General features: G+C 36.4%; 3 protein-coding genes across 4 annotated transcripts; 1 reads left to right on the forward strand and 2 right to left on the reverse strand.

The window, feature by feature from the left end:
• Nucleotides 1-691: 691 nt before the first annotated feature.
• LOC116919937 lies at nucleotides 692-1,186 on the forward strand (the record flags this gene model as incomplete). Its single annotated transcript, XM_045167331.1, has 3 exons — nucleotides 692-743; nucleotides 804-923; nucleotides 981-1,186. Coding segments are annotated over 3 exons (342 nt in total), but the record flags the coding sequence as incomplete, so codon positions are not given.
• Nucleotides 1,187-8,565: 7,379 nt separating this feature from the next.
• On the reverse strand, nucleotides 8,566-10,912 carry LOC123466338. Its single transcript, XM_045167332.1, has 2 exons — nucleotides 10,730-10,912; nucleotides 8,566-10,656 (listed from the first exon to the last, which is right to left on the reverse strand). Exon 2 carries the CDS (start codon nucleotides 10,647-10,649, stop codon nucleotides 8,568-8,570), a length of 2,082 nt encoding a protein of 693 aa, XP_045023267.1. The 5' UTR covers nucleotides 10,650-10,656; nucleotides 10,730-10,912; the 3' UTR covers nucleotides 8,566-8,567.
• Nucleotides 10,913-10,918: 6 nt separating this feature from the next.
• Nucleotides 10,919-12,974, reverse strand: LOC123467379. 2 transcript variants are annotated; one of them, XM_045167334.1, is made up of 5 exons: nucleotides 12,567-12,974; nucleotides 12,407-12,479; nucleotides 11,886-12,326; nucleotides 11,662-11,763; nucleotides 10,919-11,587 (listed from the first exon to the last, which is right to left on the reverse strand). In XM_045167334.1, exons 1-5 carry the CDS (start codon nucleotides 12,789-12,791, stop codon nucleotides 11,469-11,471), a joined length of 960 nt encoding a protein of 319 aa, XP_045023269.1. In that variant the 5' UTR covers nucleotides 12,792-12,974; the 3' UTR covers nucleotides 10,919-11,468. The 2 variants fall into 2 exon arrangements, with proteins under 2 accessions (XP_045023269.1, XP_045023268.1); XM_045167333.1 differs by having other exon boundaries at nucleotides 12,407-12,963.
• Between the last annotated feature and the right edge of the window lie 1,475 nt (nucleotides 12,975-14,449).

The raw sequence follows: 14,449 nt of genomic DNA on the forward strand, positions 1-14,449 counted from the left end.
CCAAAGAAAAATAGTGAAAAATACTACATAATTCAGGTAATCCGTAGAATGTAAGTTTTCCACTATTGAAGTAGTTGAAGTCATATTAATTAAATGTTTTGTACAGGGCATCCCCTAACATGTCAAAGTTCTATAAGAAGTGTGTTGTCAAAGGGTGTCCTAATTAACAATGGAATAGGAGATAAGTCAGTTGGCGTACGGTTCTTTGGTATTCCTGTCTCTCCAGACAACAGATACCCATCGGACTCAATAATTATTCAGCAAAGGGATCATTCACAAAATACTTTACGCGAAAGGGGGGAGGGGTCGTTGGTTTTGTTACGCTTTGTTACAAGGGGGGAGGGGGGTTCCATAAAATGTTACGTACCAGAACAATTATTTCGTGGAACTTTTAATTTCTGCAGAAAAAGAAAAAAAAATGCTGTTTAGCTTCTTTTTTTGTTTGTCGTTATGACAACTGTTGTGTGCTAAATGGTATTTTCTCCATTGCAGTCATTTTCTCTCAATTATATGATTCTGGTTTTGGAGGGGGTTTGAACATTTGTTACGTATTTTTAGGAGGGGGGTAGTAAACTTTGTTACGGACCGTTACAAGGGGGAGGGGGGAGTCAAAAATTGACAAAAAAGCGTTACGTATTTTGTGAACGGCCCCAAAAAAAAAAAATTTTTTTTTAAATAAAAAAAAATCAATGATGCTAACATCAAAACAAAACACTTGGTGTGTAATCTTCATTTTGCATCTGGTAAGCTCCAAATATTGTACTTTACTCATAACCATTTATAAGCTTATTTGACTGTCATAGGAAAACCAAGCTACTATTTACAGAAAAATCACCCAGATTGGGCTCCTTCATTATCATTAAACAAAGCTATCACAGATAGCACTCGTTTACAAAGAAGAGTGTTGTATACCTACAACAGAGGTATACATTACAAGTTCATAGACATTTCATATATTTATTATTGTATTGTTGTTGCAGAGGCTATGTTTATGAACACTTTAGCAAACTATACCCAACGCAAGAAGGAAGATAATAGCAACATTACGAAAGATAGCGTTCTTTTGCCTCGGTTGGCAAACTATCAGAATAGTTGGAAAGGTCGAATAATTGGATTACAGCATTTTCCACAAATTCCTCCTCGCACATGACAATCTAAATAATTTGGAAAAATCAATTACCAAGTGTTTCAGTGGGATAATGTTAAAAATTACAAGTAAACTATACATGTGTGGGTCCTATATATATAAACAATGCCCATATGGATTGCACAAAACATTTAATTAATATGACTTCCACTACTTCAATAGTGGAAAACTTACATTCTACGGATTACCTGAATTATGTAGTATTTTTCACTATTTTTCTTTGGTCGAAATTGTAATCCAGTTAAGACAAAAATCACTTTGAAAAAATACTTCCATAAGAGCCTGTGTACCAAAAGGGTGGAGTTTTCTTAAGATGGCTGCCGACAGCGTTGTCGGACTACAAGAATCCTGCTATCCGCAGGGTGCAGGAGGTCTATTGCGAAAATATTTGGTATCGTTATAACATTCTTTATTCGAATGGGCTGGGAATATTAATTACTTCAAAACGAAGGGGTTTATAATTTTTTAAATTATAAAATAAAAAAAAAAGAACATATTGCTCGATAAAAATTTGTTTCATACATAATCGAGAATTTCTCGTAAGGTAACCACAATGATTCAACACCTCATCTGGAATCGAACACCGATCTCCAGCATCACATTCAGTGTCAATGGTCAGTTGTCAATGGCGTAGGTGGGTCAATCCGCGCGGATTTGACAAATCCGATGCGCGACCAAAACTCGGATTTCGTTGAAATTTGGTAAGTGAATCAATAAATATGTTTAAAATTTATTGGCCAAAGGATTTTTTTGCGCAATTAGGGAAAAAGTTACAGCAAAATGAAAATAAGATTTTTTCATTTTGCCGTAACTTAGGATTTTTCCGCGTTTTCATTTTTATTTATTTATGACTAGTTTTTATTTCTCTATTGTTTTTTGAATAAGTACGTCTTATTCAGTTTTTCACGCTCTTTTTAATGGTATTTTATTGTTTCAAAATTTTTAAATTTAATTACGTCATTTAACTTTTAAATGTTCAGAGTGTGTCTTACAAAAGTAGACCTGAACAGATTCGCTTCTGAGATTTATTTGTAATTTTTGCACTAAAAAAAGAGGACATATCATAGTATATGCTCTATTTTTTTCGCTAGGGTTAAATTCTCCATAGTGCCGATTTAATTGTTTGAAATCTCCCTATTTTGATGTAAAATATTGGCTTCGGTGGCCATTTTCACTCATCCCTTTACCCTGTCACCCCTTTTTTACCAATCCGCCAAGACCGCCTGGGGTAGTCAAGGTCAAATCATGACATATACTATGATATGTCCTCTTTTTTTTAGTGCAAAAATTACAAATAAATCTCAGAAGCGAATCTGTTCAGGTCTACTTTTGTAAGACACACTCTGAACATTTAAAAGTTAAATGACGTAATTAAATTTAAAAATTTTTAAACAAAAAATACCATTAAAAAGAGCGTGAAAAACTGAATAAGACGTACTTATTCAAAAATCAATAGAGAAATAAAAACTAGTCTTAAATAAATAAAAATGAAAACGCGGAAAAAATCTTAAGTTACGGCAAAATGAAAAAATCTTATTTTCATTTTGGTGTAACTTTTCCCTAATTGCGCAAAAAAAAATCCTTTGGCCAATAAATTTTAAACATATTTATTGATTCACTTACCAAATTTCAACGAAATCCGAGTTTTGGTCGCGCAACGAATTTGTCAAATCCGCGCGGATTGACCCAGGTGTATCGTTTCTGAGTGTGGTGCTGGAGATCGGTGTTCGATTCCAGATGAAGTGTTAAGTAATTGGGGTTATCGTACGAGAAATTCTCGATTATATATGAAACAAATTTTTATCGAGCAATATGTGCTTTTTTTTTATTTTATAATTTATAAAATTATAAACATCTTCGTTTTGAAGTAATTAATATTCCCAGTAAACTCGAATGAAGAATGTTATAACGATACTAAATATTTTCACAATTCCGTAACGGGAATAGAACACTGATCTACGGCGTCGCAATCAGAGCCTTTACACATATGCCATCGATATTGACAGCATTGTGCACAGGCAGCTATCTAATTTATTTGGGTATAGAATATAATACAGCCTAAGTCCAACATTTCCAACTGTCGTTTAAAAAAACACACCACCCTGGGGGTTGCAAAAATGTCCCGACCTGTTACTTGCCTTAAAGCGTAATACCTTAAGGCATTAAAAAAATGTCTAGACTTACCCAACCCTGCTCTATGTGTCCATCACCCCGTCTACCCTCCCTCTTAAAGAAAAACAAACCAAAAAGAAAACCCTTTACCCCACCAATAGGTGGCTTTAAAAAATTAAATCGGAACACTGAACTATTTTTTTTAAGCCACCTATTGGCGGGGTAGTGGGTTTTTTGTTTGTTTTTCTTTAAGGGGGAGGGTAGACGGGGTATTGGACACGACAGGGTAGGGTTGGGTAAGTCTAGACATTTTAAAAAGGTGCCTTAAGGTATTACGCTTTAAGGCAAGTTACAGGTCGGACATTTTTGCAACCCCCAGGGTGGTGTGTTTTTTAAAACGACAGTTGGAAATTTAGGCCTTGGGCTTGGTAATGTTGCTTACCGAAACAATTTAGCTTATGTTCCAGCTGCCTGTAAATGTTTATGTCGCTGTCAATGGCGTAGGTGTAGCGTTTCTGAATGTGATGCTGGAGAACGGTGTTCGATTCCAGATCAGGTGATGAGTTAATATGGATAACTTACGAGAAAATCCCGTTCATATATAAAACAAATTTTCATCGAGCAATATGTGCTTTTTTTGTTTATTAAATAATTTTAAAAACAATAATCTTCTTCGTTCTAGAGAAATTAATATTCCCAGCAAATTCGAATGAAGAATATTATAACGATACCAAATATTTTGCAATTCCTTATTGCGAATCGAACACTGATCTACGGCGTCGCAATCAGAGGCTCTACACATATCCCATCGGTATCGACACAGTTGTGCACAGGCAGCTATCTAATTTATTTGGGTAAGCAGTATTACACAGCTTGTGTTCAACATTTCCAACTGTCGTAAAAAAAACACACCACCCTGGGGGTTGCAAAAATGTCCCGACCTGTTACTTGCCTTAAAGCGTAATACCTTAAGGCATAAAAAAAGGTCTAGACTTACCCAACCCTGCCCTATGTGTTCATCACCCCGTCTAAAAAACAAAAAACCCTTTACCCCGCCAATAGGTAGCTTTAAAAAATTAAATCGGTGTTCGGATTTTTGTGCAGGATACTGTACCATGAGAGCCAAAAACACACTTTACTGTATGTTTTGCTCGTCAAAAAGGGCGTGTGATGACGCCACATCTGGCAACTCAGCCTCCATCCCACCCTAACTAAGAAGCTCACAGATCCAGTCTCCTTTTGTCTAGCGTGTATCAAAGACTCCCTCCCCGCTCAAATACAGCTTGAATAAAGTTCATCACTTTCGTTCATTTCACTTCATCACCTTTTACTTCAACACACTGACTGGAGTTTTAAAAAAGGTTTTTTTTTTCACCGCAGCCTTTTCGCTTATCTAAGAAGGCTACCTTTGCCTTCTTACCCCCTCCCCCCAACAAACACCAATAAAAGACAAAAACATTTTTGTTTGAAGTTTAAAGCAGTGCATTTTTAACTATAGCCAAAACATTACAGCACCTAAACACACTCATACTCACACAGACACACACATGCACACAAGAGGTAATTTTGACTAGGTAATTTACATCAAAGGTCGATCAAAGGTATAAAAATTTCACACACAGATAAACACACACACACACAGATACGTACAGAATTTTGTGAATGCACGCAACTAATAACTCAAGCTACTCATAGGAGAGTTGGTAATTATAATTTTAAAAGCTCTGCCAGGCAGAGGAGGTTGGACCGGACGTTCTGACACCGGTTGTGGTTTATTCACCAGGTTCTTAGATGGAAGCAAACCCTAGAATAGACAGCAATATATGTTGCAAACAGATTGCGATGGTGATTGTCAATAGGGGAGACTGGAGTATGCCGGGACACCGGGTCAAGAGGGACAGTAGGGGGAAAAATAGTAGATTTTATTAAAATTAAAAATTTTTTTAGTCTTTTATTTAGATACATACAATCTACTTTGGCATAAAATTTGGTTGAGTACTTTGGTTCAATAACTGATACAGTTATTGACAAAACTAAAAAAACGGTTTTTTTAGTTAATTTTGTCTCCGCCAATTAATGTTTCTAGAAAAAAATAATCGCAAATGGCTTGTTAATTTAATATGGAAATGAAGCTTAATCATTTCTTTATCGTTAAAAACACAAATTATAATTTTCGATCAATTACTGTAGATAATATTAACGTTTGTAATTAATATAATTAATTATTATTAATTGTTAAAATTATTATTAATAATTAAAGGCTTGTAAATTTAATATGGAAATGAAGCTTAATCATTTCTTTATCGTTAAAAAGAAAAATTAATTATCGTTAATTATAAATTATTATTAATAATTAACGGCTTGTAAATTTAATATGGAAATGAAGCTTAATCATTTCTTTATCGTTAAAAACAAAAATTATAATTTTCGATCAATTACTGTAGATAATATTAACGTTTAAAAAAATAGTCTTTATCGGGAAATCAGGACAGTTGTTGTTGACTAAAATGGGACATTAGTGGGCGGGTTTGGCCATCAAGCCCATCACTCATCACCGAGCCCATGACGCCAATACTGTTCCTTACAATGATAAAAAGCAATCGATTATTCAGTATATTAATCGATTACAATAAGCCCAACCCCCACCTATCTTGTAATAAGGGTTTTTTATCATATAAGAAAAAAGTTTTATTAACACAATAATCAAATTGAAACATTTATTAACTTATAGAGTCTATGCAGTGGGACGCTATTTCAATTTTTACAAATTTTTTTAATGAATTTTAAGGCGAAAACGGAGGACGTCCCTCACCACCCACCCTAGTGTCCTCACTTACCCCTCAAAATAGGCTCCTCCCACGAATATAAGAAAACTTTAAATGTCTTATATGAAAAATGGTTTATTATTAAATTATATAAAAAATATGGGGGGTACATTACAGTATGGAATACATAAAAACAAAATAATAAATTAATTTAATGATTAGTTTGGGAGATATAGGGGGAAAACAAAAACCGTCCCGGCTTACTCCAGTCTCCCCTACTTGGTATGGCTGCTACCACCGAAAGCACGGCAGGTGAGCTTAAGTCTAAAAAAATATGTTCCTTACTACTACGGGATTCTTCGCCATACTACTTGTCAATCCCGTACATAAAATCAAAAATTCGCTTAAGCTGATCGGCATGTTCATATTTTGCGATTTTTCTCAGAACGTATATCCAGGAATTTATGAACACTTTCCATTTTACCAGCCCTTGTTGCCGTTTGCCATGGACTACGGCATTTCGTGTTAAAAGCGAAAGCACTAGCTGAGGCTGAGTGAACCTGTTGTCGCCTGTTCCCTCGTTTACGAGGAATTCGCTATCTTTACAACATGTGTCCTTTAAAGCTTTGATATATCCTTGCACATCAACGTCCCAAAAACTACTGAATCGATTTGAGTTAGGTAATAACCGTATGCGACGACAAAAAGACACCAAAGCTGGCCCAAAAAAGCAGTTCATTGCAACTGTCATTTCATTTATCAACATTGTCGCCAGTCGTCGCCTCTCCTTGAAGTAACATAAGTTGTATTCGTTTGGCCTGTTGTTGCTATTCGATTGATTCGATTTGAAAATTGGCGAATTTTTTTAAATGATAGTTTTGACTGATTTTTTCGGTTATGTACCGCCATGATTGAAGATATTGGCTCCAGTTGGTTAATATTTTGCTTTGTCTGCCGTGGATTGCCGCGTGCCGCCCTTCAATGGCTATGTCAATTTGGGCTAATGTGAAGAGGTTTCCCGACGAACCAGAATTTTTCAAGAAATTTGGGTCCTCTTCACATTGCCTCTTAAGTTCTAAAAGAAAGGCATAAGCGTCGAGATCCAGTAAGAGACCCTGTTCCGCGTTTCCTTTTTATTATTTTTTCTGTATTTAGAATTTTTATTCAGCAGTTTCCCTGATTTAGAGAAATCAGATATAATAGCTGCTTGTGCATACACACGAAAAAACGATTGGGGCAACAGAGACCATTTGGACTTCAAGGCCTGACAACGAAGCGACCCATCAGTGGGTGACATATGAGTGCCTATAAAACTATATATAAATAAAGACATTTTCGTGTCCTTTTAGTCTGAGATACAGATTCGGCTGTGAATTTTGTGAACCACATCCCGCAAAGTAGAATGATAGTATGGTCCTTTCACTCTCTAGTCCCGGATAAAACTCAGCTTAGACCTGCTATGATATAGTTGTCTATCTCTCGGAGGTATAATTGGTTAGAATACGCTGATTAATTAACGGCACATTGACGAACATGGAGAGTAATGCACATGAACTACACTTTGTTTCCTATTTTTGGCAGGTCATTTCATTTTATTGTGTTGATTGGTGATCGGTGAGACACTGGTTGCCCAACCTGCTTTATCGGAGACTTTAAAGTGAACAGCGATAAATAAGGCGTTTGTAATTAAAATTAGATGAAGCACTTAGGCTTCGAGCCGCATGACAAATAGTTGGTGCTGAAAAGTTTTGCAAAAGATTGCCGCCGTAATATCTGTTGGAGGCTCTGGCGCCCATGCCAACCGAAGACCGTCGCAGTGTACGGAAGTTTTAACGTGTCTGCCACAGCAACAAAAATATTATTTGTCATCATCTGAAATAAATCACGGGAAATTGAAGAATTCATTTAATTGTTTGGCGATAGCTGTCCTGGAATGCAAGATAGAAATAGAGGACAGCTAAGAATATCGTTGCGGTTCGGGAGGGATATGTCGACCACCTAATTGTCGTGGATGACCGATCTCCAGTTTATACCTCATGTTTTCATGTTGATTCCTGTTGTACGAAATACACAATATTACACTAAGCATTAAAACAAATCTCAATGTTATTTACTTTGCCTGTCGTTCCCTTAAAGAATGTTTTTACAACATGAAAAATAAATGTACATTTATCAAATATACTGTATATGTAAAAATCTGAGAATTCAATAAGAATATCCCTTACAATACCTATTTATGTATGCATTCTTGGTAGATGGCTAGGGAAATGCATCAGATGCGAGGGGTAGTCAACTCATGATTTGGGTGTACGAATATTTAAATAAAAATATATTTTTTGGTATTTTTTATATTTTTGGTATTTTTTATTTTTTTCATATTTTTTATATTTTTTCATATTTTTTATATTTTTCGTATTTTTTTCGTATTTTTTCATATTTTTTGTATTTTTTCATATTTTTTCGTATTTCACATATTTTTCATTTTTTCCCACCCCTCATAATGATTAAACACAGCAAGAAAAAAGTAATAAGAACAGGCAGTTTCACACAGAATATGATTTTATTGATTCCTGAAGGGACACAACTGTTTCATTTGAAAGACGCACTTCCGATTTATTTTGAGATACAGAGAATGTAGGGGAAGGTACACTGCATACATAATATTCACAAGGGTGCAATCCATGGGAAAACATTGCTTGCTCAATTAAAAGACCAGAAATTCGTTGCTTTTTATTATCTAGTATAAACCAATCACAAATAACGCCCACATTTTTATCACCTTCTTTCCAATCATAAATTGGCTTCGTCGAATCTTTTTTGGAAACATTAATTAAACTTAAGGAAAGTACATGACCAACCATAACTCGAGATTTTTTCTTTTTAGAATTATTTTCACAGGCAAATAAACACCAATCTCCTATTCGGATTTTTCTTTTTTCAACTACTCGAACAATCAGTTTTTTTGCTAACAAAAAATTGTGTCCCTGAGTTACCCGCTTAGAACGGTCATTACTTTGTTTTTTCACTCCATTTTCACACATCCATACAACAGTCCTTTTTTTAAACGCGACTTGAGATCCGTTACTTCTTGTAACAACAACAAATGCACTATTATGAATTACATTTTCTGGGTCATTGTGAGGTCTTGGACTATTTTCGTTTCTCAAGACACATTTTTCCAGTAATGAAGAATAGTCATTTAATTGTCCTTCAGATATCACATTAAGTAGACTTTGCTCATATTCATCCAGTACATTCCTATCTAATGGATCGTTGCCCTCGTCTTCAAGCTCCTCACATTCGTCAAATTCATTAACATCGTCTTCTTTTGGGGCTGGATTCTCCAAAGGCTCGTTTAATTTGGCAGCTAATCGTGAATCAAAAGCAAACACCCGATCGTCAGGATCGGCTACATCAACCCCTAATTTCATCAAAGCTGCTTTTGCGTCTATTCTCGCTCTGTCCATAGTAACCCTTATCTCATCTGTTGACGGAAGAATATTGCACACAAAACTCTCCTCAGAACCGCCGTATCGCTCAAGGTTTTTAACATGCCTTGGGTATACGATGTTGTCTGAATGTCCGAGTGCAGTTAACCGTAATGCCACATCAACTTTTTTACAACGACTATAAATGAAATCTAGTAGGGTAAAATTCAGCTGTGTGCTTCCTACGGGAGTGAATGAACGGCAAGCTTTGAAATAGGATTCGCACGGTTGACTTGAAAAGAGCCACGGCTTGAAGAGTTGAGGGGTATCTCTTAGCTTTGTTATCAACATAACTAAAGCATGGGCATTTATCTCTACACATAAATATGCGTTCAAAGTAATAAAGTGATTGCCAAGAGGGTATACATTATCACAACTCATCCAGTAACGCCAGTATCGGAGCTCGAAAACCGATTTCCACATTCTATAAACACGATCTAAGGGGGAAAGTTTCTTATCGAGATAACTGGATGTTGAATTATCCATAAGTTCAAGATAAAAACAAGTCCCTTCAGATTTTGGCACATATTGAGACAACAATTCACGAACGTGTGGCTTCGAAAGGCGACGAACCGCATCATAATTCATCTTGTCCTCAAGAAGCACATCTCCAACTCTTAGCCCATGTCGATCTTTACCTATGATCTCTTGAAGAGCGACTATGTGAGCTGTAGTAGCTATAAAGTTTCCCAATGGAATAGATTTTTGGGTGTTGTTCAATCTTGTTCTTAACTTTGCTCCTAGATGTGTAACGTCTTGGAAAAAGATAATACAGCTGGGAAGAAAATCACATACGAAGAAAGGGAAACTTCTTCGAAGACTGTGGGGATCAGATATTGAAAGACCAGTTGGATGCTCGGTTGAATGGCTCGGATGGCTGGAATGTACGTCAGATGAAGCTTGTGGTGAAGGCGGTATAGAAGCTCCGAGGCGGATACGATTTCTCATCACTTTCATTTCACGTGAGTCGCCGTCAGCTGAATAGGCAGCAACTTCTATTCCAAAGGCTTTAAGTTTCAAAGCCACAAAATTGAGTCGGTTGTTGACGTCAATAGAAGTATATTTGCTGTTGGTGCCGAAAGAAAACAAACGAAGAGGAGATAACCCATCAAGAAGTGGTTGAATCATCCCTATCATGACGAGACTGAAAGAAAATCAAACATCAATTAAGTTATGCTCAATAACTTTTACTTTTCTGAACCAAAAATAATGCTTACCTGGCTCTGTCGTACTGGTTGAACTGTTTCACGATATCTTCGGTCGTCCGGGCAATGAATACATCTAAATCGGGAAACCCGTTGTCTTTTAATGGAGCTGAAAAACCAACCAGTGAATTAGTTTTTTCGTGGTAATCCACGCATCCGAGAACTCCAGTTGCATCCGCCGATAGCACGACGATTGGGGGGCGTTGTTTGTTTTGAGGTATTCCACCACGGCAGAGAAATTTATGCCGTCTTGGGATGGGAGATCAAACGTTCGAAGACGGTCTTGTATAGTTGAAGGCGAGGGAAAAATTCCAATAAAGTTGCTGTGAAAGATCTCGTAGATACGACGGCCTCCAAGGATCCAAACATTGATACAGAAATGTTCAAGAACAACGTCGTCGTGTCTTAACCCTTTAGGTTTCTTTCCAAATTGTTTTACAGCTTGCCGCATCATTCTAGTTAAAAGAGATTGACCAGCAACTTCTAGAGGATTTTCTTGATTAAGAGAGGCGAATTTTTTTTCCATTTCTTGAATTTTTGAACGAAGAAATTCGTTTTCCTTGCGGAGGCAAATTTCCGCGTCAAGTTTGTTAACGAATTCAAAATAGTCAGAAATGCGACTTTGTTGGGGCTGTGAAGAACTTTTTCTTAATTTGAGTTGCCGTCTATCGAGTCTACTATTCCAATTGATTAAAGATGATTTATGACGGGAGTTGCTGTGCGGCAATACGGCATCTCCAGTCTGTTTGTCTCACATACTCTTACTATTATCTTCTTCATTCAACGACGATGGCAACATAGAAGTCTCGTTGGATCTTTTGCTTCGATGTTTGTGTGCAGTCGACTTTCCTTTTTCAAAATCAAAGTTACCTGAGAAAATTGTAAATAAAAGAATTAGCACGAATAAGCAATAACAACTTTTTATTGGAAACAAATAGGCTTACCATTATCATTTGATGGTGAAGAAATTTCTGATGGGCTGTGATATCCACTTCCATCGTCACCGTTACTATCATTTGTTTCGTCCCCAGCAGCAAGATCAATAACTAAAGAAAGCAAAATATTTCAAATATTAGGAAGATAGTTTGCGATTTCGTCGTAACATGGAACAATTCTTGTGTCAATTTAAGTTTTTGCTGGATAAGTAATGAACAAAATAATGTAATACCTGAAGTAGTAGATTTCCTTTTTCGTGAAACTTCATTTCCACTGTTGGGTGTAGAAATAGCAGTTGATTCTTCCTGGTTTTGATTTGTTGTTGGACTCGCTGTGGAAACTTTCTTGGTTTTGTTGTGTTCAGCATTTATGTGGTTAGTGAAGTTTGAGATTTGCCAGGAGGATCCTTCCTTACTTTGCTGTAACTTGTAGGTCTTGTTGCAGAAGGTGGAAGCAGATGTTTTAAATTTGCACGTAACAGTATTTCCAGCCACTCTGAACTGATTTTCACACTCCATGTTCTTTCTTTTCCCCCAACGTAAAATGCAGTCTTCTAGTCTCCCTTCTAGTGCTCTGATTTCTTCATTTGAAGGTTTAGGCCTACTGTTTGCCACGGATGATGTATGCTGCTGCCCTTCTGTGTGTGCCAAATCTTTGGTTGGCATTGTACGATCTGAATGTATGCATAGAAATAGTGATGTAGTAACATGTTGAGCATAACATATAAATATGCATTATAATGTCTAAAATTACCTTTTATAGTAGGAGCAGGGTCTTTAATCTTTGTCACAACTTTGAAACTAGCCTCAAGTTCTTTACTCACTTTCTGTATAACACGTAAGACCATTTTGTCACCAATAGAAAACTTAAATTTGTCAGGACATAATTTATAAATTGGGCCAAAGAGTTTTACTTTGTCTTCTTCACTCATTTTGCTTGCAATGTCAACATTTCCCATTTCTCTTACGGAGCTTTCAAGTTCTTTAATTACTTCGTCATTGATTTCGGCCATAACTCGAATGCCGACTAGATTGTTCGTGGATAGAATGTGTTTCAGATTAAGTGGGACAATAACTTGGTTTTCTTTCAGTAAACCCCAAAAGTTTTCTAATTCTTTGTCAGTTTCTTCGTCATTCATTTTTAAGCTTTAACAAAGTCCCGATTCTCAAAATCTCAATCACGATGTTTAGCAGACGGTTAAAAACATTAATTTTCGTGTTAAAACTTTACATATTTTATATATTTTTTATATTTTTTATATTTTTTCATATTTTTTATATTTTTTCATATTTTTCATATTTTTTCCTTAAAAATACGGGGGTGTACGGATATTTTTTCGAGTTGACTACCCCTCGATCAGATGTTACCAAAAAGAAAATGAGGATCAAATGCACCGACATTTGCAAAAACTCACATTTTCAACACAATTTTAAACTGCATCTTTACCTGTACTTAAATATATCACCTATCTTTACCTACCAGTAAAAAGTGTGCCCTCAGGATTGCTTGTACATGATTTAGATATATTAGGTGATTTAGATGGTAGAAGGTGTTGCAAGGTTTTACAATTCCATCTTGAGGCTCAATGTAAGTTGCATAATTATTATATCTACTTTATAGGGACCATGAAATCGGCATACGAAAACAAGCTTCCGTCAAATCTAGATTTTTCTGACAGCTCAATCAATTATTCATTCATAGTGTTATTGCCATCATGGGTATAATGTTAACCATACTCGCTAGTCAGCTGTGAAAGAAAACGCTTTTCCACTTAACATCGATTTAAACCACAAAATATAAATTGATCTTTGCCTCAACAATGAAACTGCAGAAATGAATGACATGGAATCTGGAAAAAGGTAAAATGCGGACCCCGAATGCCCAAGGAGTAAACTGTGGGCTTGTAGCCGCAGGTTATCTCGCAAAGTCTTGCGGCAGTCCGTAGCATGTGATGATCAGCTGGAATTCGGAGCATGACAGCGCATGTACTGCTGTAGTGCCAGAGCTTTATTCAGTAGTAGAAAATATAAATTTTATCAATACGGTTTTCATTTATTTAGTTAAAATCTTCACTACTATGTTGCTTAGGTGATTTTCAATGTAGTTCATTTTTTAGAATTACCCTCTACCTGGTGATTTTTTTTCTTCAATGAAAATCTTGGGACGAGAGCTAAGTGTCAACCACTTATTTTCTGTGCTAAATTAGCGGTATATAAGGCTTGGCATTCAAGTTTAGGTTGTGGAACAGTGTGCTCTTGTAGTTTGGAAGACATGGGCATTCGATGATGAGCGTCACTGTTCCCGCAAAGCTGAAAGACAAAGCTAAAACCGTGTTCTAGAGGAGAACGTTGTCAGGACATCAGGTTGTGTATGCCACGTCCACACAAAGTCGATGGGTTGCAAGAATAGCAGAGGCTCCCGGGCATGCAGGTCGAGAAGGAGATGGCCATCATTCGCGGTGTGATATATCATCGAGTCTGTTGCATGCTTTCGAGACATATTGCGGATGTCCTGAGGCCGAATGGACGGTTCATCAATGGTGAAGTTCTTCCAATTTCATCATGTGCTTGGTCCGTAGAAGCATAGATCTAGCGTAACAGGTTGTCGGAAGATGACACCTTTCCTTGGGTGAATACGGAAAAACTAATAATTTTTCATTCTCGTAATCTTTAAAAAACAAATTTATATGATTATTATTATGATTTTTTTTCGTCCTTTTAGTTCTAAACAAAACCAGCAATTTCTGTGCAACTGCAACGAACGGATCAAAGCCGGAACGCACAAATTTTTGTAGAT

The sequence above is a fragment of the Daphnia magna genome, unplaced genomic scaffold (genome assembly GCF_020631705.1).
Source record: "Daphnia magna isolate NIES unplaced genomic scaffold, ASM2063170v1.1 Dm_contigs180, whole genome shotgun sequence".
NCBI classification, from domain to species: Eukaryota; Metazoa; Arthropoda; class Branchiopoda; order Diplostraca; family Daphniidae; genus Daphnia; species Daphnia magna.

What these genes read in the sequence shown, in the direction of transcription:
- LOC123466338 (XM_045167332.1), bottom strand. Translation starts at nt 10,649, where the DNA reads ATGATAGGGATGATTCAACCACTTCTTGATGGGTTATCTCCTCTTCGT.
- LOC123467379 (XM_045167333.1), bottom strand. Translation starts at nt 12,791, where the DNA reads ATGAATGACGAAGAAACTGACAAAGAATTAGAAAACTTTTGGGGTTTA. An exon ending in CCCTGCTCCTACTATAAAAG is followed by an intron (nt 12,327 to 12,406) that starts GTAATTTTAGAC and finishes GCATACATTCAG; the next exon opens with ATCGTACAATGCCAACCAAA. An exon ending in TTCACCATCAAATGATAATG is followed by an intron (nt 11,588 to 11,661) that starts GTAAGCCTATTT and finishes CAATTTTCTCAG; the next exon opens with GTAACTTTGATTTTGAAAAA.